The sequence below is a fragment of the Mugil cephalus genome, chromosome 1 (assembly GCF_022458985.1).
Source record: "Mugil cephalus isolate CIBA_MC_2020 chromosome 1, CIBA_Mcephalus_1.1, whole genome shotgun sequence".
In the NCBI taxonomy this organism is placed as follows: domain Eukaryota; kingdom Metazoa; phylum Chordata; class Actinopteri; order Mugiliformes; family Mugilidae; genus Mugil; species Mugil cephalus.
Window position 1 is genome coordinate 48134794 of NC_061770.1, and position 27152 is coordinate 48161945.

At 37.6% G+C, this 27152-nt stretch overlaps 1 protein-coding gene across 1 annotated transcript in view; it reads left to right on the top strand.

The window, feature by feature from the left end:
* Positions 1-27152, top strand: part of LOC125012512 — a 250334-nt gene that overhangs the window by 43935 nt on the left and 179247 nt on the right. Inside the window, exons 8-12 of the mRNA XM_047592531.1 lie at positions 85-354; positions 15725-16026; positions 16625-16811; positions 21230-21496; positions 21845-22117. Coding sequence (XP_047448487.1) covers positions 85-354; positions 15725-16026; positions 16625-16811; positions 21230-21496; positions 21845-22117 — 1299 coding nt within the window. The remainder of the gene's footprint in view (positions 1-84; positions 355-15724; positions 16027-16624; positions 16812-21229; positions 21497-21844; positions 22118-27152) is intronic.

The following is a 27152-nucleotide window of genomic DNA, read 5'->3' on the forward strand; positions in this document are numbered from 1 at the left end:
TAGATGCTTGAAAGTTTGATTATTTTAACAAGTTGACAAAATACATTCAAATGATTTCCTTTTGTTTTCCTCTAAACTCAACAGCAGGTAAACCCACAGCCACTCTGACAGGCAACAACAGAGTCATACCAGTAGGAGGCAGCGTAACTCTGATCTGCTCTGTGGAGCCCTCTGCTGGATGGAGGTTCTACTGGTTCAGACGTGTCTCTGGTTCTTCTCGAGTTCAGCTCATAAGAAATAATGAACCAGGGGAAAATATTAGAGTCTCAGAGGGAGGTGTGTACCACTGCAGAGGAGGAAGAGGAGAACCAGTTTACTACACAACAGACAGCACAGAAGTCACTGTTACAAAAAGTAAGTTTAATCATTTCTTCTTGAATAAAATAACACACACTATTTAAATGTTCATCTGTTGATCAGTAGTGTAGAAAGAGACGTTCAGGTGCCATCAGAAAAATGAGCATTAATAAATAATGGTTATATCATCAGGAGCTTCTACTGCTGTGAGGATGGTGAAGAATTAGAAAATGAACACTCTTCATGTTCTATATAGACATTAAAAACAACACTTAGAGTCAGGGGCGGCTGGTATAAATGGACTTACTAATGGACTGAGACTTCCAAAGCTAACACAAAGGAAAACACAGCCTGATTCTTTACAGCCCCTGTGCCCCTGGTCTCCTTCCATTCATTTAATTCTTGCAAGTGATTGACAGGTGTCATGTCACATCCCGTCATTCATTGATTATTTGTGGTAAATCCAGTCAGGCCTCAGGCTGCTGGTCATTGGTCAAAAGCTCTGCTGGTATCAGAGGGAGAGGAGGGATTGGTTTGAAAGAAATGACTGGTTAACAGCAAGTGTAGCCAAGAATTCACTTTTCTTTTGTAATTAAGTTCACTTTACATTATAATATTTTATATAAACTATAAGACAAAAACGTCTAGGTCTAAATAAAACTTACAAGTTACATTTGAAACTTTACATTCTATTGTACACATTAATTTGAATTTACACTTTATTCCAACATGAGTGTGATGTGTGTGAATGTGTTGATTGTTACATGTCAAACACAGAAACAACAGCTCTAGGAACTGAACATCTTAAATATCTTAAAGCGCCTCATCCAAAATAACGTGTGGCATGATTGCTCAAAAATATCTAAAACTTACTGCAGTGTCAATAAAGACGTACATATATTAAGACCTACTACAAACACAAAATGTATAATAATAAAAATCTATATATGTGTATAAATATACAGTCCTGCTCAGCATTATTGGCACCTCTTCTTTTTTTTATCATCAGGATCTTTTAATTGGAGGTCCAAAGTAATTTAACAAAGTTTTTTTTTTTTTTTTTTTTTTTAACTTACGTATTTTTATTTCAAAGAAGAAACAGAGAAAAACAGCATGTGCAGCAACAATGGCACCCCTCTTTAATATTTAGTTGAACACCCTCTGGCAGTGATGACAGCCTCCAAACGTTTCTCGCACTTCTCAGCTGGTATTTTCTCCCACTCTATCTTTGCAAATTGTTCAGACAATTTATCACAGGTGATTCTCATTTGTGATTTACCACAGGTGAGTCACATCACAGTGTGTTTCCATACTGATTAACAGCAAATGGTGCCAATACCAGTGACACAGCAAGCTTTAAGTTTTTCTATTTTTTCCTCCCACAGTTTATTGTTTTAAATTGTTGTTTATCATCTGCTCTTTTGTGTCAAACACGAGTTCATGTTTTTCAGAAGATATTCCACATTATGTACTTAAACTTCATGGGTGCCAATAATGGTGAGCAGGACTATATGTATGTATGTGTGTGTGTGTGTGTATATATATATATATATAGGCACAACTCCTTTCAGGACAAGTGCAAACATTGTGATTTGTAGCAGGGGGCATCCTCCGGGTCTGAATCATGAAGCCCTGTGGAAGTGCAAAAATATGCAGTTCACACATTCATCTGCATGGGAGTGAACTCAACTCTCTCTCTCTCTCTCTCTCTCTCTCTCTCTCTCTCTCTCTCTCTCTCTCTCACACACACACACACACACACACACACACACACACACACACGTATGTACTACACTGTAAACAAAATCTGTTGTTTTCACAGAAAAGAAATGGCGGCTGTGGTTACCAGAGTAATTCTGTAAAAAATACAGTACAAATGTAAACATCTTTACAGAACAACTTGTAAATTTTACTGGTATTAAATGTACAATAAACAATAACTGAATGTTAATTTTACTGGCATTCAATGCACAATAAGCAAAATCTACATGTACATTTTACATAAATAATTAGTATAAAAGCAGTCCTGTTAAAGGAGCAGGAAAGGACTGTATAATCTACAACTTTAAAATATATTTTTTTGTGAATTACTACAGTTTTTGGATGTAAAATGTACAAGTTGTTCTGTAAAGTTGTTTACATATCTGCTGTACTTTTTACGGAATTACTCTGGTAACCACAGCTGCCAGTTTTGGGACATTTTTTTTTATAGTGTTGCAGGATTATTGACTTTTACAGTCAAACACCTAAATACTTAATAAACCGAATTTGCTGTAAAATATTCATTACAATTTAAAGGCACAAATTCCTGTTCTATGACTCATATATATACAGTGAAGCTGTCTAAAAGTATTTCTCATCGCCTGTTAGGATTATTGGTCAGTGAAAAATGGAAACTGTTTCTTAACATTACAGTTAGCTTGACCACCTCTTAGATGACATTTACCAGAAATGGAAAAAATGTAACCTTGGTTGCACAGCACTTATAAATCAAAAAGTGATGTGTACCTCAAGAACTGCACTGACAGCTAAACAAAAAAACAAACAAACAAACAAATAACTTCAGGAATTTATTAACTTATTCATATTATGTATTGCCCAGAACAGTGAAAAAAATCATGCCATTTTTTAACATACACACATACAGTATGTACTTTACAAACTTTGAAATAGAAAAAAACTTTTAGAGACACCCTCTTTCCTCTGAAGGGAAGTTGCATGATTGAGGCCCCAGGCAAGCTGCTGGGGGGAAAAAAAACTATCAATGCATCTGACCAAAAATGTTTTACTGAACTAGTCTTTCTTTTTTTACAACAGTCTCACTGCAGCCTGACTTGCACTATGTTCCTGTCTACAGTGTGTAAAATGGACTTTTTAGTATAAAACACAAAACTAAGGCATAACATGGCCAATATGGATGTGTGTGACCCATGGGTTTTACATCACAGAAACAACAACAATAAACCCCAACAAAAAATGTATACAAGCTACCAATTCTCTTGCTCCTTAGGCCTGAAGAACTCGGCAGATAATAAGCTGAAACAAACGTTGAGTGTGGGCGGGGCACATGCCATCAATCTTAGTGGTTGTAGTCCATATTTATACATCACACCACTCGTAATCAGAAAGTTATTGAATCAAGGTAAGGACTTAGGGGCTCAAATGAAGACGGGATGTTTTTGTCTTCTCTACTTTAGTGCCCTTCTCTGGGTTGATGGAGAAAAAACACCTGTGGAAACACAAGAAAGACAAATGACTGTATTAATAATAAAATATCTTCACATTAACAAAAATCTTTACAATGATAACTTTTCATTCAAACTATTACTTTAATCTATTCGTCCCTAGGCGTCTGGCTCAGGGTCCAGCTCGAAAATGACATACCCAACATGAATATAGTACATCTCTGCAACTACAAGATCTATATGAATAATGTTGGTGTCATAATAACAGTAACACTAGTGAGATACCTGTAGAGGTGAAAGCATCAGCATATATGTTGCTGGGTCAGATTAAATCTCGGGCTTGAGAGGTTAAAGGCACTTATAATAGGTAAAGTCACCATAGCAACTACTTGTAAGTTCAATAAAGTGAAAATGTAAACTTAATCAAAAAAAACTCACCGCTGCAGAAACTCCAGGGTTGATGCCAGGCATGATGGATAGTGTATGTTTAGGTAATAGTAGCTCCCAAACATCAGGCACAGGACAGATACGAAGGAGGGGATGTTGTCCTGTACAATGTTTTGATCCACACTCAGCATGAAGCATTTTGCAGAATAGCAGGATCGTCCTAAAAAACGAAAAAAAAGAAAAAAAAAAGAAACAAAACGCACAATTCAAGCTTAATTAAAAGAAGACACAAAACTATTTGAACATTCTATTTTAAACTTTTCAAGATTTCATTTTTGGCAGCCCTCCACCGCTTCACAACAGCATGAAATGAGCGGGAATTCACAGTAACGTAACTTAGCTGTGACCATGTAATTACATGTAACGTTAACGTTAGTTACACCTTACCAACAAGCCAGATTTCGGCCTCCACAGGGAAACAACTGCGACTGGCTGATTAACTAACTGACAGAGAAAGCTAATGTTATAGCCTGTAGAGCAGCTATTTAAAAAGAAGCTAACTGCAAGAGTTCAATGAACCCCTAACTTGACGCTATTGTTACGAGTGAAAAATACAATTTCTCTCACAAACAGAAGCCATTAATTTAAAGTTTGAGTATTAATTTATTAACTGTTAGCCTTCCTGGGCTACAGACGCTTTCACAACTCCGTGTGGCGGCAGATTGAGCGCAGTGAACAGCCCACCCCTTCACCTTCGTCAAACTGTCCAATTAACGAACTGAATCAAACTCCACTGCTCAGTGAGTGGACGAGGAATGTGCTCGAAATTCAAACACAGCCGTTTATTTTTCGGGAATGTAAAACAGCCCAAGAATCCCAAACTACACATACGGAGATCTGGTCAGGCTCTCATCTATAAATTATTTCAATCATTTTTTTTTCAATCTTTATTGAAATTACAAAGTGTACAAATTCACTGCGAAATTGCAGACATTGGCACATAACAGTAGAACACAGACACAATGAGTGTTGATTAAGCCACATCAGGGCAGTGTCTGAACATAAAATTGAACATCCGAAATGATATATAATATATAGTAAATAAAGAAAACAAAAGTAAAGGGTACAAGTCAAAGTAAATTCCCTTTTACTAGAGGTCGATTAACGTTAATATATATGAGGTATTGCAGTCTTTAACCACTTTTCTTATTTAAATGTACTAGAAAGCCTGCTAACAAAAAACGCTATTCTAACACTGCTTTGATGTAATTTTAACTGTATTGCAGTGTTTTTTGTATTATAGTTTATCTATGCTTAAACTACAGTAATTTGTAAATTCTCCAAAAACGTATGATCTTTTGGTTTTAACATATTCTTACTGTCAAATTAATAGTTGGATTTGGTTCGGAGTTTTACAACATATTAATGTACTTTTGACACTGCTATGATGTAATTTTAACTGTATTGTCATGTTTTTTTGTATTACACTTTATCAGTGTTAAAACTACAGTAATTTGTAAGTTGTCCAAAAAGTTCACATGCATGTTTGTGCCCACATTTCTTCCTCATCACACCTAAACATATATTTTTATTTACATAAATGAACATAAAGCTTCTAATACATGTACTACATGTATCTAAGACAAGGACATAACTCCAGTAATAATAAAGCCTGTGTATAATTGATACACAGTTGTGCATACCTTATCTAGTTGGTCCACACGGCCTTTGCAGGATTATTATGATCTTCTGGTGAGTCTCATCAATAATGGCCCAGCTCCCAGTGTCCAGCAGTGTACAGCAGCATGTCCTGTCCACACTTTGGGATGTAGATGTCTGTGTGGGTCTTGGTTGTAGTAGAAGAGGGAGGAGTGGATGGTCCAAGGCCGTGCTCACTTTTTGCCCTGCTGTAGTTTGAAGCTCCCAAGTTTGATATGATGCAGATGTGATGTCACAGTGTTCATAGTGATCTCTGTATTGAGCTGAGCATGCGTGTGTCTGTTTGTGCACACACTTTGAGTTGTTGTTTACTAAATAGTTGGCTATGACAAAAAAACTAAAAAAAAAAAAACTGGCATTGTTAGGTCATGAGGACGAGTGGGTTCATAGTGATCTCTGCATTGACCTGTGTGTGTGTGTGTGTGTTTGCATGCATGTGTGTGTGTAATGTAGGGTTTTCCAACTATAATTTTTATCCTGTTACTTGAAAGTCAGAGAGAATGAGTCTGAATGTGAAAAAAGACAAAATGCAGCTGCAGCTGCAGTTTTAATGGATTTTCAATTGATTTTAATGGGAGTGACTTTTTGAATCGGGCACTACAAAAAATATAAAAACCCATCAAAATCAGTGTTGCTACTAATCATTGACATGTCCAAGGTTCTAACAATCCCCTCAATAAAAATCCATTTGCATTTAGATTATCAATTATCAAGTTCTTCCGTGTTTTCATGGTGTTCTCATTCTGCCGCACACTTTCCATCCTCACCACACCTCACAAATCGGAGATGTCTGGTCACCTTAAAAAAAAACAGAACAGCGTCACAGTTGCAACATGCGTGCTTAGAAGCACTACATTGAAAAAAGTCCTGTCTGCAACAGTGTCTCAGGGTGCAGCATCTGAATGCAAATACACCAGTATACTGTCCAGCCTTGTGTATAAGAGAGTGAATTGAGCTTTACTAGGCTCGAGGGCCACAACATGAAGTGGAGACAGACGACATTAAAAAGAAAACAAAAAGGTGACAGATGACATACGGAGAGCTTCTCCAGCTGAAATGTGTTCCCTTCAGGCCTCTAAGGCCCCTTGGTTCTTTCTTCAGTTTTTTCCTGCTACGACTGATTAAGGTGATTGAGTGCAAGCCAAAGACTCTTTCACAGCCAGGACATAAGAATAAGCTCATTTCACTTTCTTACACAACAATGTTGGGGAAACTGAGTATGGTTTAAATGCCACAGCCTACCTGAGTATTGTTGCTGACCGGGTCCATCCCTTTATGACCACAGTGGACCCATCCAACAAATCTGCAGCCACTGTGTGATGCTATTATGTTAGTATGGACCAAAATCTGAGGAATGTTTCCAACACCTTGTTGAAAGTATGACACGAAGAATTAAGGCAGGGAAGTCCAACTTTTAATAGCAAAGTGTACCTAATAAAGTGGCTGGTGAGTGTATATTGACTGTAAAGTTTGTTTTGGCCCTTGTTTGAGTGCTAATTTTGAACCCTGTTTGTAGGGAACAAATGAAAGCGGAGGTCTTCAAAGTTTTTTAGACCAAGGACCCTAAACTGATGGAGAGATTAAGTAAAGACCCCCTACCTACTCTGTGTTTTATATTAAACTTGGTCTAGTGCTATTTATAAATATAAAATATTATCATAGTGCCTTGGTGGTTAGGATTGATGCCTCCCAGCGATGTTCTCCCTGTGTCTGTGTGGGTTTTCTCAGGGGGCTCTGGTTTCCTCTCACCTCCAAAGACATGCTCGTTGGGCTAACTGGTGATTTTGAATGGACTCTAGGTGTGAATGGTCATATGTCTCTGTGTTAGCCCTGCGATAGACTGGTGACTTCGCCGGCATTAGATATCTCAGGTCTTAGTCAGGGTGCAGAGAATTATGAACAGTTCCAAATACCAGTCAGTGTTGGCACTAAACTTTCAGGCTCCTGCTAGAAAGCTGAAAATGAAGAAGAACTACATCTTTCAGCACAACAATGACCTAGAGCATACTCCAAGTTAATAAGTCCCTTGTTGATCCCTTGTGGGAGATAGGGGGTCAATAAGGGGTTAGGTGCTTGCTCAGGGCATCACAGCCATGGACAAGGCAGGAGGCAAACCTGTTACCCTTCAGCCCCCAAACTGCACCTCTAACCACTACTCCACAGCTCCAACAGAAGAGATGGAATGGCCCAGCAGGGGCTCAGACCTGACTCCAACTGGAAAATCTGTGTGGTGATCTGAAGAGGGCTGTGTGGGGCCTGTTTTGATCCTGCCTGTTTGTGAGCTTTCCTGTACATCAGGTTGAGACTAAACTTCAACTAATCAGAATTCAGAACTTTTTCTACCTCGGATGTGACCTGTAACCTGTACAACTCAATTCAAAGAAAAGAATAAATACTTTAGGAGGAGGGAAGTAAAAATAATAAACTAAAATAACGTGGTTACATAAATGTGCAAATACTTGATACTAACACTAATACCAAAACACTGTTTGATTTTATTACAGCACTCTTTTTGGGGTAGGAGTTCATCAGCATAGCACATACTGACTACATACATACATGATAGCATCACAATATTTGCCAACTCTTTGAAAAAACACTCCACATCTCTCAGATTATGACGGCATCTCCTGACAACTTGAAATCTATGGAGCGGTTTAGAAGCAGGTTTATAGGAATAAAATAACATGGATTGTTTAAGCTACATGCTTGATGATAGAAGGAGAGCCACTTAGGAACAAATACTTCAACAATACAACAGTAATAAATGAATGTATAATGTAAGATTCCACTTTTATATTTGTAACATCAGTTCATGACAAGAACACAACTGGTAAATCTGCTGAATTAACACAGACACAGTAGAGTCAGTAAAGGTTGAAATGTTTGAGTCTCATCATTGAGTCTAAAGCCACTGAGGTGACTGTGAACCCACATAACCAGAGGAAGAATGAATGAAACTTGGAGAGATTTATGGAGCTACTGATGACATATTCACTCCAGTTGATGAACTAATTGTCCTGACTCTGGTTAATGTATCTTTCATAGAAACAACTGAGGTTCAACAGTTCAACACTAGATGGAGTCTGATGATATTTGTTGCCACTGCAGCAGTTTTTTCTAAACCAAATATTTCAGTTTTATTTTGTAGCTGTTGAGTGACATTACAGGGGAAAAGGATATATTTACATAATAAGCTCTGAAGTTATGACTAAATTGATACAGTTTTTCAGTTTATTCTGTTTTTTACTCAAATTGAGTATTTTTTGTTGTGAACAGTTTCCAGTGAGGCCACAGTGATCCTTCAACCTTACTGGCCTCAGATATTCAGAGGAGAGACAATCACCCTCAGATGTGAGATCCAGGGAGGTGGAGGAACTCAGTGGATGTATGAATGGGAACAAGACGAGTTAAACAAACCTCCAACATCCAGAGAATACAGGATCATCACAGCTACTGAGTATGACAGTGGAGGATACAGATGTAGAGGTAGAGGAGACTACTATTTAACAGAGTGGAGTGATACCATCAGACTGACTGTATCAGGTAAGATGAACATCTATCATCCATATCAGTGTTATGTAGGTTTTTGTGTTTTAATAAAGTGTTCGGCACTTCTAACACATGACAAATACACGACACTAGAACAAACATTATCTACCTTTCTATCAATGAAGTCACTTCCTCCTTTATTCAGAATTTGTTTATTGTTTATTTCTAAATACATTCATAAATATTTTAGAGATGATGTGGACCAAGATGTGAGTTTCACAGGACACATGTGTAATAACTGTTAATGTTACAAGTCTGGTCACAGATTTAAATCTTTTATCTCTCAGTGTAGTGAAACCATATCTTTTATGTATCTAATCTGTCCTGATCCTACACTTGTTCTGTTTCACTTCAAACTGAACAGCAAATCAACCTCAGGCCTCACTGACAGTCAACAACAGAGTCATACCAGCAGGAGGCAGAGTGACTCTGACCTGCTCTGTGAAGAACTCTGATGGTTGGAGGTTCTACTGGTTCAGAGGTGGATCAGAGTTTTCTACAGCTCAGACAGTAACATCTGGAACATCATCCACCTCTATGAGTGTTTCAGAAGGAGGCATCTATCACTGCAGAGGAGGAAGAGGAGACCAAGAGTTCTTCACAGCAGACAGTGATGCTGTCACAATAGAGGAAACAGGTGAGTGTTGTGTTTTTGTTCTGAAATAAAGTCTCTTGGATCCATGTTTAACAGAAACACCTGAAAACTCTCAAGGTTGATCTGTTGACTCTGTTCTTTATTCAAGATCAAGATGTGTGGGTGGTAGGATTTGTATTTGATTTGTATTTGGTTCTAGTGGCTACATGACTTGAGACTGGGATTATTTTAACAAGGTTCATTGTTGATGTAATTATATTCTGATTTATTTGTTTTATACTTTTGCCTTAACCTAAGCACAAAGTAAACCCACAACCAAACTGAGACCAGGAACTAGTCTATTAATTTGTCCAAGAATAAAACAACAAACTCTCTTCACCTGATACATCTGTTCATCAGTAGTGTAGAAAACAGATTTTGGTACCAACAATAAAAAATAAATGAAAAAATAATGATGACATTTCCACTTCCTGCTGCTCTGATCATGTGGATAATTAGATGTTTAATCCCCCATCATGTTGTCTAATGGTTCAAGCTCACACTTACACACTTAAGTTTTGACTCTAATATTTTGATATTTCTATTATCATGCAAAATTGTCACAGAAGGAGAATAAATATTAAGAATCTTTTTTCAGGTGATTTGATGTTGCTTTTAATCTTCTAACTGGGTATTTTTATGTGAACATTAATTTAAATTTACAGTTTAGTCCAACATAAAAGTTCATATTTTTCAGTTTTAGTGGACTACACTTAAATTATCTTGTTTTCCTGTAATTGCACTGAGCTGAGTTTTTATGAATATGAGTTCAGGTTACTCTAAAGAACAAAACACAACTTCAGATGTGACTTTTATTTGATTTGATTGATTGTGAGTGTGATGTGTGAATGTGTTGATTGCTACGTGTCAAACACAGAAACAACAGTTCTAGGAGCTGAAGATCTTAAACATCTTAAAGTGCCTAATGCACAAAACGTATGACGTGACTGCTCAAAAATATCTAAAACTTATGACAATAAAATTAAAAAAATAAAATACATAAAATAAATAAAAAAGAAAATTAACTTATCGCAAACAAGAAATTAATAAAAACATACAGACATTAAGACCTACGAACACAAAATGAATAAATTAAATAATAAAAAATACCGGGGTAATAAAATAAGTAAATACCTTTCAGGATAAGTGCAAACACTGTGATTTGTAACTGGGCCTACTCTTTGAGTAGCAGGCAGGAGGCAACCTCCAGGTCTGAGTGATGAAGCCCATGTGGAAGTGCAAAAATATGCAGTTCATCTAGTGGCAGCTTGAGGCTGGTTCAAGCAAATCCCATAGACCCCCATGATAAAAATCCCAGCTTTACAGCCTTGTTAAACATGTTTACTCTGAAATGAAACACAGACCAAATAAATGACTGAACAGGGCGTCGCTAGGTTTTAAGGACAGGGGAGGCTTAGCCCCCAGGAAATGCACAGGATGCAATAAAATATACAAGTTCCAAAGGAACAATAACCGATGAACATAGAGGCTAATGCCATGACTTTTGTTCACAACACAGTAATTGTTTGCTCCCAAATATTTTGAAATTGCATCGATTATATGTGATTAAAATGGTGGCAATTTCAAGCCCTGAAAAATGTTATTTAATTAATTGAATTTAATTAATATTCATGGTGTGTGTGTGTGAATATATGAATTACTGCTCGACCCAAATATTTTTTTAGCTTTCGCTACTTTCTCCTAAATACAAGCTCAAGTTAAATCTCATCATCATCATATTTCAGATTAATATTGAGTTCCATAAGATTCCAAGGCTGTCTGCATCACAAATGACTTCATCCTGTGAAATCCTTTCTAGTAGACGTCTCTCCCCTCTCCACTTTTGTCAGATGTTAGAATCTGTGTTCATTCTTTAAAAAGGATGACTGAGACTGCTTCTTGATATCTATAAAACATTTATTGAGATACAGAAAATAATTTGTGAACCACACAGCCCCCCCAAGTCCTTGGTAGCATTAATGTTAGAGAGGTAAGTGTAGTTGTGTGTGTCTGTGTGTGTGTGTAAGGGGAAGCTTAAATGTATGGCTCCTTTTTCATTAATTCCCAGTATAGTCCAGAATTCTTTAGTATGTTCACCTGTCTCCAACATTTGTTGATGATGTTTTGGCTTTCCTTTACAAATTCTTTATTTTGCAACAGCGTGGGGGAAAAAAATAATAAGAACTGTCTTGTGCTCACGAGATACATATCTTTTTGTGCGAGCTGCCTCTAGGGGGCGCACAAGATGAAAAACGGATTTGCACGAGACTAGTTTCACCTGGTACGTCCTGTGATTCAGATATCACCTCTACCTCTGTGTTTCATGTGGTACATTCACACTGTATGATCTCCACTCCATGTCAGAAAGTAATTTATACCTTTGACAGCTTTAGTTACTTTGTAAATTATAATGGATAATAAAAAATATACTTTGATACTATTGATCCTGGGGAAGAAATTACAGTCGGCCTGTCGATATTTAATCCATCTCCACCTTTGCAGATAAACACTTAAATGTCTGATTTAATGATTTCATCCGTCTAGACAGGTGAACGGGTCAGAGACGTCTCCACTGTGCTCCCTAATTAAATGTCAGTCTACACTTTCATTTACATCATGATTTAGTGACAGGGACAGAAAAAGATGTGAACCAAACAAAAGCCCCATCACTGAGATTCTGATTGGATTAGTTTTTTTTATCATGTTCATGTTTAATCAGGCTCAAATGTGGCGCTGTTTACACCAGTTAATATTCTGTGACACTGTGCACATTGTACATTTGGCCAATAAAGAGATTCTGATGACCAGAACACACATACAGTGTGTAACAAAATAATCTTGATTACAACAATGCGTTCTTGCATTAAGCTGTAATCAGTCTCCCTGATTTCAGCCGGTTTTCCTGTGGGTATCTTTGTACTTTGTCTCCCTATATCAATCAGGTTCATTCTGTGGCAAATATCCAACAATTCAGTTATGTGTTTGGTTTTGGAGGCCATCTGTCCATACTTTCAACAAACACTGTGTTGTGTGTCCTACTTTATTTTCTACATCTATGTATCTACATAATCACATTCTGGTGAGTTTATATGGCTTAAATAATTGGGCTTAAAATAAGTTACTGATTCATAATTAAGGTACCATGACTGATAATTGAAAAATGTATATTCAGCACACAAAGTCATTGTTGCAGATGATTTTAATGTGGTTCTGGATGAATGGCGGGACAGATTTCCTACTCATTTCGACAGACCACTCTTTTAACCCTGTAATTTCTGACTTTTCTAAATCACTACATCTTGTTGACTTATAGTATGAAATCAATCCTGATAAAATTCAATCCTCATGGAGTAACAACACAGGGCAGACTCAGTGTTCTAGGCTAGACTTCTGATTAATTACAAGTAACTTGGTCTTATCTAACTGTGATATTTACGCCTCTCCCCTTACCAACCATTATGTTATTATTCTCTTCAGCCAGTGTCAGTTTCTCTCAACATACAGCAAATCAGTGGAAATGTAACAGTGATTTATTAATCAGAGGCCTAATCAGTGAAACTAAATAACATTATGATTTCATCTCCTACTCCCACTCATCCCTACTAGGGTCGCAGGGCTTGCTGGAGCCTATCCCAGCTGTCATTGGGCTAGACGCGCACTCACACCTAGGGTGACCAGTTAAACTAACTAGCTAAATTAAATTAACTTAGGAGGAAACTAGAGTCACAGGAACAACATGCAAACTCCACCCTGAAAGGCCCAAGCTGGACTTGGACCCTGACCTCGCTGTGAGGCATCAGTGCTAAGCACCGAGCCGCTGTGTCGCCCCCAACATGGTGAAAATATAACATAGCAACAGACAGCAACAGATAGATATTATATCTAAAATGAAGCTGCTGTGCAGTCAAACTGAATTAAAAGAGGAGGAAAATGCTGAACTTCATAATTTGCAGTTGCAGTCAGATGACGTTTATAAGGTATCAGTATCGGCTGATATTCACCTCATTAATTACCATTGGCCATTGGCTGAAAAATGATGACGTGACCAATGGCAGTGGCCAATGTTTGTTTTTTGATCTGTACGTTGCACGAGCACTGTGGTGAGATTCATGGCATGCAGTTTGCAATACATGTGCCATATGAGATATTTCTAGAGGCAGTACTGTAAGAAAGGATTTTAACACATCCATTCTCATAAACGACCAAAAACACTACAAGTAAGACTCAAGCTGCTTGTTTAGTACTGTGGGACACTACACACCCAGTGACCCACTCACGTAGCCTCCTGCATAGTAGTGATGTGTCAGTCGCTATAAGAGTCGGCTCTTTGAAGTGAACGACTGGAGTCTGTTCAAATAACAAAAAGAGTAAAAATCAAAATCACAAAGTGGGCAAAATCAGCATATTATGTACAATGGCAGACCTGCTGCCAGTAACAGAAGAGAGAGATGAATTGTGGAAAATAATATAAAGGTCAATATGTAAAAAGTGTAAAACAGCAGAAAAAGTATGACAAATAAATAAAGTGAGGCGTGGATAAATTAAAGTGACATTGTAATAGTGATCATGAGGACATGTGATATTGCACTTGAGTGTAGCACAAAGTGAAACAGTCCAGTCCTTATTAGGCGGGAATGTAGCAACTCATGATGTAAAACCTTTAATGTAATAAAACTCACCCTTGCTATTGTTGTATATTGATGTGCTGAAGAAAGAAGTGATCACCACTGACAAGTCTTATCTTGCATTTAAAAAGGTTTAATTACAAGAAAGAACAATGTCAAAAAGTCTTGCCGAATCTGAGAGAGCTTCTGGCCAATTGTTGAATCCTCTCTCTCGTTCAGCTCCCACAGTCACCTTATATATGATGGTCATCCCCAAGAATCCCCATACACAAACAAAACTTATGTCCTTACGTCTAGTTAGTTTTATGAGCTGGCATTTGGTAAATTACCCTTTGACCTTTAAACTTTATACACACTTCACAAACGCCAAACACAGGAAAGAGACAGAAGAGAAAAACAAGAAGATAATATACTACACTATGCAAAGGAGTGGTACCACAAGTCCTTCCTGCCCTCTGCTGTCAGACTCTACAACCAGGTCTGCTCCCAGTAGACCCACTGCTACATATGTGTAATATCCTGTTAATGTGCAATATTCCAAATCTTATCTTTTTAGTGAATTTGCTGATTATATAGCCCTGTTTTTAAAAAGTCATAAAATGGTTTCTAAAGCAATTCATAATATTAGTCTTTTTTTCTTTATCTTCATATCTTTATATTTGACTGACTGGGTTAAGAAAGGTGTTAGAAAAGCCAAAAAACTGGCCACAATTGTCTCAAAGACCTTACTATATATAGTATGTATGTGTGTGTGTGTGTGTGTGTGTGTGTGTGTGTGTGTGTGTGTGTGTGTGTGTGTGTGTGTGTGTGTGTGTATGTATGCAAATATATATATATATATATGCAACCTACCTGCTATATGTGTTCTATATTATAGGTTGAAATATTTGAGCCTCATCATTGAGTCTAAAGCCACTGAGGTGACTGAGAACCCACATAACCAGAGGAAGAATGAATGAAACTTGGAGAGATTTATGGAGCTACTGATGAAATATTCACTCCAGTTGATGAACTAATTGTCCTGACTCTGGTTAATGTATCTTTCATAGAAACAACTGAGGTTCAACAGTTCAACACTAGATGGAGTCTGATGATATTTGTTGCCACTGCAGCAGTTTTTTTCTAAACCAAATATTTCAGTTTTATTTTGTAAATTTAAATTATTATTAATAGTGTTTCTCTTTAGTCAGTTTCTTTTCTTTTTCTTCTCTCTCTCTCTCTCCCTCTCTCTCTCTCTCTCTCTCTCTCTCTCTCTCTCTCTCTCTCTCTCTCTTTATTTATTTATTTATTTTTTACTTAAACTGAGTATTTTTTGTTGTGAACAGTTTCCAGTAAGGCCACAGTGATCCTTCAACCCAACTGGCCTCAGATATTCAGAGGAGAGACAATCACCCTCAGATGTGAGATCCAGGGAGGTGGAGGAACTCAGTGGACGTATGAATGGAAACAAGACGAGTTAAACAAACCTCCAACATCCAGAGAATACAGGATCAATGGAGCTACTGAGTCTGACAGTGGAGAATACAAAATCATCACAGCTACTGAGTCTGACAGTGGAGGATACAGATGTAGAGGTAGAAGAGACGACTATTTAACAGAGTGGAGTGATACCATCAGACTGACTGTATCAGGTAAGATGAACATCTATCAGTTATATAAAGTTTTATAGTTTTACAGTGTTTTAATCTAAACAAGTCAATAAAACACTTTTCATTTCAACAATATTGTAGCTGTCTTTTTATTCAGAGCTGAGAGGCAGCTTGTGGTTTAGTTATTAACATGAACAGAAATTCTTCACATTGAATCTGGAATAGAAACAAGAATATCAGAGTAACTTATTATGTGCTGTACACTTCTCCATCCAACTCTGATCCAGTCCCTCCAGGAAACTCTGGATAAACATGTTTAGGGGAAACTCCATCGAAGGGGAATGTTACTGAAAATGTACAGAGAAGACAACTTTGTGTATCTCCCACCTCCACTCACCCCCTCCTCATATCTAAATAATAAACAGAAGTGATACTAATTTAAATTTAACTACTGTAACTAAATGACTCAGTAGATGTTTAAAGTGTGATTATTTTAACAAGTTGACAAAATACATTCAAATGATTTTCTTTTGTTTTCCTCTAAACTCAACAGCAGGTAAACCCACAGCCACTCTGACAGTCAACAACAGAGTCATACCAGTAGGAGGCAGCGTAACTCTGACCTGCTCTGTGGAGCCCTCTGATGGATGGATGATTGAATGGTTCAGACGTGTCTCTGGTTCTTCTCAAGCTCAGCTCATAACAAATAATGAACCAGGGAGAAAGATTAGAGTCTCAGAGGGAGGTGTGTACCACTGCAGAGGAGGAAGAGGAGAACCAGTTTACTACACAACAGACAGCACAGAAGTCACTGTTACGAAAAGTAAGTTTAATCATTTCTTCTGGAATAAAACAACACACACTATTTAAATGTTCATCTGTTGATCAGTAGTGTAGAAAGAGACGTTCAGGCACCATCAGAAAAATGAGCATTAATAAATAATGATTATATCATCAGGAGCTTCTGCTGCTGTGATGATGGTGAAGAATTAGAAGATTAACACTCTTCATGTTCTATATAGACATTCAAAACAACACTTAGAGTCAGGGGCGGCTGGTATAAATGGACTAACAGGGCTAAGTCCTCCAAAGCTAACACAAAAAGATGAGAATTATTTTTTAAATAACTTACAACAGATTGTTTTAAGTTTTGGTGAAACCAAAGGCAGCAACAGCACCAACCAGTCAAAAGAAAATATAGAGTATCTCTAAATGGGCTGATTCTTTACAGCCCCTGTGCCCCTGATCTCCTTCCATTCATTTAATTCTTGCAAGTGATTGACAGGTGTCATGTCACGCCCCCGTCATTCATTGATTATTTGGGCTAAACCCAGTCAGGCCTCAGGCTGCTGGTCATTGGTCAAAAGCTCTGCTGGTATCAGAGTGGAAAGAAGGAGAAGTTCAGATATGATGACGTTAGCATGAATGAGGTGGATTACCTGATTTCTGAACCATTTTCTTCAGTGTCTTTGGAGGAAAAACTGGAAGTTAAGAGACTGGGATCACATCGGCCAAACGATGTTCAAATAAGCAAGTGTAGCCAAGAATTCACTTTTCTTTTTGTAATTAAGCTCACTTTACATTATAATATTTTATATAAACTATAAGACAAAAACGTCTAGGTCTAAATAAAACTTACAAGTTACATTTGAAAGTTTACATTCTACTTGTACACATTAATTTGAATTTACACTTTATTCCAACATGAGTGTGATGTGTGTGAATATGTTGATTGTTACATGTCAAACACAGAAACAACAGCTCTAGGAGCTGAACATCTTAAATATCTTAAAGCGCCTCATCCAAAATAACGTGTGGCATGATTGCTCAAAAATATCTAAAACTTACTGCAATGTCAATAAAGACATACATATATTAAGACCTACTACAAACACAAAATGTATAATAATAAAAATCTATATATGTGTATAAATATACAGTCCTGCTCAGCATTATTGGCACCTCTTCATTTTTTGTATAACCTGTACAATATCTTCAGAAATAAATGGAAATTAACCAGATTTTTATCATCAGGATCTTTTAATTGGAGGTCCACAGTAAATTAACAATTTATTTTATTTTTTTCTTACCACAGGTGAGTCACAATGTGTTTTTCATACTGATTTACAGCAAAGGGTGCCAATACCAGTGACACAACAAGCTTTAAGTTTTTCTATTTTTTCCTCCCACTGTTTATTGTTTTAAATTGTTGTTTATCATTTGCACTTAATTTTGTTCAGAAGATATTCCACATTATGTACTTAAACTTCATGGATGCCAATAATGGTGAGCAGGACTGTATGTAGTGGCAGCTTACGGCTGGCTCAAGCAAATCCCCATAGACCCCCACATTAAAAAGCCCAAATTTACAGCAATGTTTACTCTGAAATGATTTCATTTAAATAAAATTATATGTTTACAAAGTTCACACATTCAACTGCATGGGAGTGAACTGAACTCACACACACACATATGTTCTACACATGCATGTTTGTGCCCACACTTCTTCCTCATCACACCTAAACATATAATTTTATTTACATAAATGAACAAAAAGCTTCTAATAAATGTACTACATGTATCTAAGACAAGGACATAACTCCAGTAATAATAACGCGTGTGTATAATTGATACACAGTTGTGCATACCTTATCCAGTTGGTTTTAATGGATTTTCAATGGGTTTTAATGGGAGTGACTTTTTGAATCGGGCACTACAAAAAATATAAAAACCCATCAATATCAGTGTTGCTACTATCATTGACATGTCCAAGGCTCTAACAATCCCCTCAATAAAAATCCATTTACATTTAGATTATTGAAAATATTTAAATTTTTGTGTGTTTTTTTTTTCTGAGAGAAAAAAAAAAAAGGTTCAATGCCATCATAAACACTGGCATATAAAGGGTTAAAAGTGAGAGAATGATCAAACTTTTGGTGTTTGTGATTAGTATTGGAGTGGATTAACATATTTATGTAACAGAAAAGTAGTCCCTTAATGTTAACCACGTAACAATTTTAAAATCAGGTATGAGGGTTAAACTGCTATGTCTGTAAAGTGTATATGTTGTAGTCTATGCGCAACATTTTTTGTCTTCATTCATAAAACGCTAAAATTGGGGACATTTTCAGGGAAAGCTTCAGACGGGGACGTGTGGTCACCTTAAAAACCTCACAGAACTGACACGGCACCTTTTTTTTTTGTTTTTTTAGAACAAGTTCTTCCGTGTTTTCATGGTGTTCTCATTCTGCCGCACACTTTTCATCCTCACCACACCTCACAAATCGGAGATGTCTGGTCACCTTAAATCTGAGGAATGTTTCCAACACCTTGTTGAAAGTATGCCATCAAGAATTAAGGCAGGGAAGTCTAACTTTTAATAGCAAAGTGTACCTAATAAAGTGGCTGGTGAGTGTATATTGATTGTAAAGTTTGTTTTGGCCCTTGTTTGAGTGCTAATTTTGAACCCTGTTTGTAGGGAACAAATGAAAGCGGAGGTCTTCAAAGTTTTTTAGGCCAAGGACCCTAAACTGATGGAGAGATTAAGTAAAGACCCCCTACCTACTCTGTGTTTTACATTAAACTTGACCTAGTGCTATTTAGAAATATAAAATATTATCACAGTGCTTTGGTGGTTAGGAATGAGGCCTCCCAGCGATGTTCTCCCTGTGTCTGTGTGGGTTTTCTCAGGGGGCTCTGGTTTCCTCTCACCTCCAAAGACATGCTCGTTGGGCTAATTGGTGATTTTAAATTGACTCTAGGTGTGAATGGTCATATGTCTCTGTGTTAGCCCTGCGATAGACTGGTGACTTCGCCGGCATTAGATATCTCAGGCCTTAGTCAGGGTGCAGAGAATTATGAACAGTTCCAAATACCAGTCAGTGTTGGCACAAAACCTTCAGGCTTCTGCTAGAAAGCTGAAAATGAAGAAGAACTACATCTTTCAGCACAACATTGACCTAAAGCATACTCCAAATCAACAATTCGCTTGTTGATTCCTCATGGGAGGAGGGGGGTCAATAAGAGGTTAGGTGCTTGCTCAGGGCATCACAGCAATAGACAAGGCAGGAGGCAAACCTGTTACCCTTCAGCCCCCAAACTGCACCTCTAACCACTACTCCACAGCTCCAACAGAAGAGATGGAATGGCCCAGCAGGGGCTCAGACCTGACTCTAACTGGAAAATCTGTGTGGTGATCTGAAGAGGGCTGTGTGGGGCCTGTTTTGATCCTGCCTGTTTGTGAGCTTTCCTGTACATCAGGTTGAGACTAAACTTCAACTAATCAGAATTCAGAACTTTTTCTACCTCGGATGTGACCTGTAACCTGTACAACTCAATTCAAAGAAAAGAATAAATACTTTAGGAGGAGAGAAGTTAAAATAATAAACTAAAATAACGTGGTTACATAAATGTGCAAATTCTTAATACTAATATCAATATCAAAACACTGATTGATTTTATTACAGCACTCTTTATGGGGTAGGAGTTCATCAGCATAGCACATACTGACTACATACATACATGATAGCATCACAATATTTGCCAACTCTTTGAAAAAACACTCCACATCTCTCAGATTATGAGGGCATCTCCTGACAACTTGAAATCTATGGAGCGGTTTAGAAGCAGGTTATTAGGAATAAAATAACTTGGATGCTTTAAGCTAAATGCTTGATGATAGAAGGAGAGCCACTTAGGAATAAATAGTTCAAACTATACAACAGTAATAAATGAATGTGTAATGTAAGATTCCACTTTTATATTTGAAACATCATCATGACAAGAAGACAACTGTTAAATCTGCTGAATTAACACAGACACAGTAGAGTCAGTAAAGGTTGAAATGTTTGAGCCTCATCATTGAGTCTAAAGCCACTGAGGTGACTGAGAACCCACATAACCAGAGGAAGAATGAATGAAACTTGGAGAGATTTATGGAGCTACTGATGAAATATTCACTCCAGTTGATGAACTAATTGTCCTGACTCTGGTTAATGTATCTTTCATAGAAACAACTGAGGTTCAACAGTTCAACACTAGATGGAGTCTGATGATATTTGTTGTCACTGCAGCAGTTTTTTTCTAAGCCAAATATTTCAGTTTTATTTTGTAGCTGTTGAGTGACATTACAGGGGAACAGTTTATATTTACATAATAAGCTCTGAAGTTATGACTAAATCAATTACATTTTTCTGTTTATTCAGTTTTTACTCAAACTTAGTATTTTTTTGTTGTGAACAGCTCCCAGTAAGGCCACAGTGATCCTTCAACCCAACTGGCCTCAGATATTCACAGGAGAGACAATCACCCTCACATGTGAGATCCAGGGAGGTGGAGGAACTCAGTGGACGTATGAATGGAAACCAGACAAGTTAAACAAACCTCCAACATCCAGAGAATACAGGATCATCACAGCTACTGAGTCTGACAGTGGAGGATACAGATGTAGAGGTAGAAGAGGCTACTATTTAACAGAGTGGAGTGATACCATCAGACTGAATGTATCAGGTAAGATGAACGTCTATCATCCATATCAGTGTTATGTAGGTTTTTGTGTTTTACTTTTAACACATGACAAATACACAATAGAACAAATATCTCATTTGCTAACATTGTGTCACTTTCTCCTTTTATTTAGAATTTGTTTATTGTAGATGCTAAATACATTCATAAATATTTTAGAGATGATGTGGACCAAGATGTGAGTTTCACAGGACACATGTGTAATAACTGTTAATGTTACAAGTCTGGTCACAGATTTAAATCTTTTATCTCTCAGTGTAGTGAAACCATATCTTTTATGTATCTAATCTGTCCTGATCCTACACTTGTTCTGTTTCACTTCAAACTGAACAGCAAATCAACCTCAGGCCTCACTGACAGTCAACAACAGAGTCATACCAGCAGGAGGCAGAGTGACTCTGACCTGCTCTGTGAAGAACTCTGCTGGATGGAGGTTCTACTGGTTCAGACGTACATCAGAGTTTTCTAGAGCTCAGACAGTAACATCTGGAACATCATCCACCTCTGTGAGTGTTTCAGAAGGAGGCATCTATCACTGCAGAGGAGGAAGAGGAGACCAAGTGTTCTTCACAGCAGAGAGTAATGCTGTCACAATAATGAAAACAGGTGAGTGTTGTGTTTTTGTTCTGAAATAAAGTCTCTTGGATCCATGTTTAACAGTAACACCTGATAACTGTCAAGGCTGATCTGTTGACTCTGCTCTTTATTCAAGATCAAAATGTGTGGGGTGGGGGTGGGGTTGTATTTTATTTGTATTTGGTTCTTGTGGCTACGTGACTTGAGACTGGGATTATTTTAACAAGGTTCATTGTTGATGTAATTATATTCTGATTTATTTGTTTTATACTTTTGAGTGATGAAGCCTGTGTGGAAGTGTACATATTTTTGCACTTCCACATGGGCTTCGTCGCTCAGACCTGGAGGTTGCCTCCTGCCTGCTACTCAAAGAGTAGGCCCAGTTACAAATCACAATGTTTGCACTTATCCTGAAAGGATACAAAGTATTTACTTATTTTATTATCCCGGTATTTTTTATTATTTAATTTATTCATTTTGTGTTTGTAGGTCTTAATGTCTGTCTGTCTGTATGTTTTTATTCATTTCATCCCAGGAGATGCACAGGATGTAAGCGAACGTAGCATAAACAAAGACTAAGATCGCTTCACGTTGCAATAAGATACACAAGTTCCAAAGGAACAATAACCGATGAACATAGAGGCTAATGCCATGACTTTTGTTCACAACATAGTAATTGGAATTGCTCTCAAATATTTTGAAATTGCATCGATTATATGTGATTAAAATGGTGGCAATTTCAAGTCCTGAAAAATGTTATTTAATGAATTGAATTAAATTAATATTCATGGTGTGTGTGTGTGAATATATGAATTACTGCTCGACCCAAATATTTTTTTAGCTTTCGCTACTTTCTCCTAAATACAAGCTCAAGTTAAATCTCATCATCATCATATTTCAGATTAAAATTGAGTTCCATAAGATTCCAAGGCTGTCTGCATCACAAATGACTTCATCCTGTGAAATCCTTTTTAGTAGATGTCTCTTCCCTCTCCACTTTTGTCAGATGTTAGAATCTGTGTTCATTCTTTAAAAAGGATGACTGAGACTGCTTCTTGATATCTATAAAACATTTATTGAGATACAGAAAATAATTTGTGAACCACACAGCCCCCCCTAGGTCATCAGTAGCATTAATGTTAGAGAGGTAAGTGTAGTTGTGTGTGAGTGTGGGTGTGTGTAAGGGGAAGCTTAAATGTATGGCTCCTTTTTCATTAATTCCCAGTATAGTCCAGAATTCTTTAGTATGTTCACCTGTCTCCAACATTTGTTGATGATGTTTTGGCTTTCCTTTACAAATTCTTTATTTTGCAACAGCGTGGGGGAAAAAAATAATAAGAACTGTCTTGTGCTCACGAGATACATATCTTTTTGTGCGAGGTGCCTCTAGGGGGCGCACAAGATGAAAAACGGATTTGCACGAGACTAGTTTCACCTGGTACGTCCTGTGATTCAGATATCACCTCTACCTCTGTGTTTCATGTGGTACATTCACACTGTATGATCTCCACTCCATGTCAGAAAGTAATTTATACCTTTGACAGCTTTAGTTACTTTGTAAATTATAATGGGTAATAAAAAATATACTTTGATACTATTGATCCTGGGGAAGAAATTACAGTCGGCCTGTCGATATTTAATCCATCTCCACCTTTGCAGATAAACACTTAAATGTCTGATTTAATGATTTCATCCGTCTGGACAGGTGAACGGGTCAGAGACGTCTCCACAATGCTTCCTAATTAAATGTCAGTCTACACTTTCATTTACATCATGATTTAGTGACAGGGACAGAAAAAGATGTGAACCAAACAAAAGCCCCATCACTGAGATTCTGATTGGATTAGTTTATCACATTTCTTATCATGTTCATGTTTAATCAGGCTCAAATGTGGCGCTGTTTACACCAGTTAATATTCTGTGACACTGTGTACATTGTACATTTGGCCAATAAAGAGATTCTGATGACCAGAACACACATACAGTGTGTAACAAAATAATCTTGATTACAACAATGCGTTCTTGCATTAAGCTGTAATCAGTCTCCCTGATTTCAGCCGGTTTTCCTGTGGGTATCTTTGTACTTTGTCTCCCTATATCAATCAGGTTCATTCTGTGGCAAATATTCAACAATTCAGTTATGTGGTTGGTTTTGGGAGGCCATCTGTCCATACTTTCAACAAACACTGTGTTGTGTGTCCTACTTTATTTTCTACATCCATGTATCTACATAATCACATTCTGGTGAGTTTATATGGCTTTAATAATTGGGCTTAAAATAAGTTACTGATTCATAATTAAGGTACCATGACTGATAATTGAAAAATGTATATTCAGCACACAAAGTCATTGTTGCAGAAGATTTTAATGTGGTTCTGGATGAATGGCGGGACAGATTTCCTACTCATTTCGACAGACCACTCTTTTAACCCTGTAATTTCTGACTTTTCTAAATCACTACATCTTCTTGACTTATAGTATGAAATCAGTCCTGATAAAATTCCATCGTAATGGAGCAACAACACAGGGCAGACTCAGTGTTCTAGGCTATACTTCTGATTAATTACAAGTAACTTTGCCTCATCTAACTGTGATATTTACGCCTCTCCCCTTACTAACCATTATGTTATTATTCTCTTCAACCAGTGTCAGTTTCTCTCAACATAGAGTAAATCAGTGGAAATGTAACAGCGATTCATTAATCAGAGGCCTAATCAGTGAAACAACATTATGATTTCATCTCCTACTCCCACTCATCCCTACTAGGGTTGCGGGGCTTGCTGGAGCCTATCCCAGCTGTCATTGGGCTAGACGCGCACTCACACCTAGGGTGACCAGTTAAACTAACTAGCTAAATTAAATTAACTTAGGAGGAAACTAGAGACACAGGAAGAACATGCAAACTCCACCCTGAAAGGCCCAAGCTGGACTTGGACCCTGACCTCGCTGTGAGGCATCAGTGCTAAGCACCGAGCCACTGTGCCGCCCCCCAACATGGTGAAAATATAACATAGCAACAGACAGCAACAGATAGATATTATATCTAAAATGAAGCTGAAAACTGAATTAAAAGAGGAGGAATATGCTGAACTTCATAATTTGCAGTTGCAGTCAGATGACGTTTATAAGGTATCGGTATTGGCTGATATTCACCTCATTAATTACCATTGGCCATTGGCTGAAAAATGATGACGTGACCAATGGCAGTGGCCAATGTTTGTATTTTGATTGGCATGTTGCACGAGCATTGTGGTGAGATTCATGGCATGCAGTTTGCAATACATGTGCCATATGAGATATTTCTAGAGGCAGTACTGTAAGAAAGGATTTTAACAAATCCATTCTCATAAACGACCAAAAACACTACAAGCAAGACTCAAGCTGCTTGTTTAGTACTGTGGGACACTACACACCCAGTGACCCACTCACGTAGCCTCCTGCATAGTAGTGATGTGTCAGTCGCTATAAGAGTTGGCTCTTTGAAGCGAACCATTGGAGTCTGTTCAAATAACAAAAAGAGTAAAAATCCAAATCACAAAGTGGGCAAAATCAGCATACTATGTACAATGGCAGACCTGCTGCCAGTAACAGAAGAGAGAGATGAATTGTGGAAAATAATATAAAGGTCAATATGTAAAAAGTGTAAAACAGCAGAAAAAGTATGACAAATAAATATAGTGAGGCGTGGATAAATTAAAGTGACATTGTAATATTGATCATGAGGACATGTGATATTGCACTTGAGTGTAGCACAAAGTGAAACAGTCCAGTCCTTATTAGGCGGGAATGTAGCAACTCATGATGTAATAACGGCTTGTTATGGCCCATCTAGGGGTGTCTAGGACACAACATGATTAGGTTCCCATCATCCCTTGTCCCAAGCAGCCACCAAGACAATCAAACGATTTATAATGTAAAGTTAGTTATTCATTTACAACAGAGAAACAAATGAAATTCTGACTTCAGGGTGGATCAAGGCCAACATAACAAACAAAACAACCCTATCTTGAAATTAATTCACTAACCTAACAAAATCAAAGAAATGACAACACTTACCTCCCTAACTAAATAAACAGGAGAAAAGCTGGGAACAAAAATTGGCAACTTAACAAAGGTTCAAACGTTGTGGCTGGTTGGGAGCAGAGGGAGATGAGAGTAAACCTGCCGCCAGCCCCGGCCGCCATCTTGGATCATTTTATAGGCGTCTTCCGTCAGCCGCGGCCAATCAGAGTCCAGGACCGGAGCCTCCCACACCAATCATCTCCTCCGTGCAGCACACACCTGAAACAAACTACGACTAGAGTCGTAACAGGCTTATAATGTAATAACTAACCCATGCTATGCAAAGGAGTGGTACCACAGGTCCTTCCTGCCCTCTGCTGTCACTCTACAACCAGGTCTGCTCTGGTCTAAGTCCAGTCAGGCCTCAGGATGTTGGTCATTGGTCAAAAGTGCTGCTGGTATCAGAGGGAGAGGAGGGAGAAGAAGTTCAGATATGATGACGTTAACATGAATGAGGTGGATTACTTGATTTCTTTTTTTTTCATCATTTACTTTTTATTGATTTTGTATAAACAAACATAAACAGAGAACACTGAACATGAAGACCTGAGAAAAAACATCCAGGGGGGAAATGAAGACCTATACCAAGGGAATAGCACCCACCTCTGGTCATCAAAGTACACAGCAAATTGGGAAGAGCTGAATTCTTGGTGTTAAACGAGACATACACTAGAAGAGTTAAATCTACTCTGGGTAGAGTTAATCCATTACAATTAACTCTTAGTCGATAAACAGTTGTTGTTAAAACTGAGTGTAAAAAGGAAGTGTCACTAAATCAAACCACTAGGTGTAAATGTTTACATATTAACTCCGAACTTCTTACTTTAAACTCTGATCCTGTATTTAACACCTCAAGAAGTCATTTTGCAGTGATGAGCCACAGAAACTTTACTTGTTGCGCTGTTACTAACCAGCCAAACACCTGCTTAATGAGCTAGAGGTTAGCATGGTTAGCATGCATGGCCTCACTGTAACATAGAAAGAGAGTAACAGCAGTAAACGG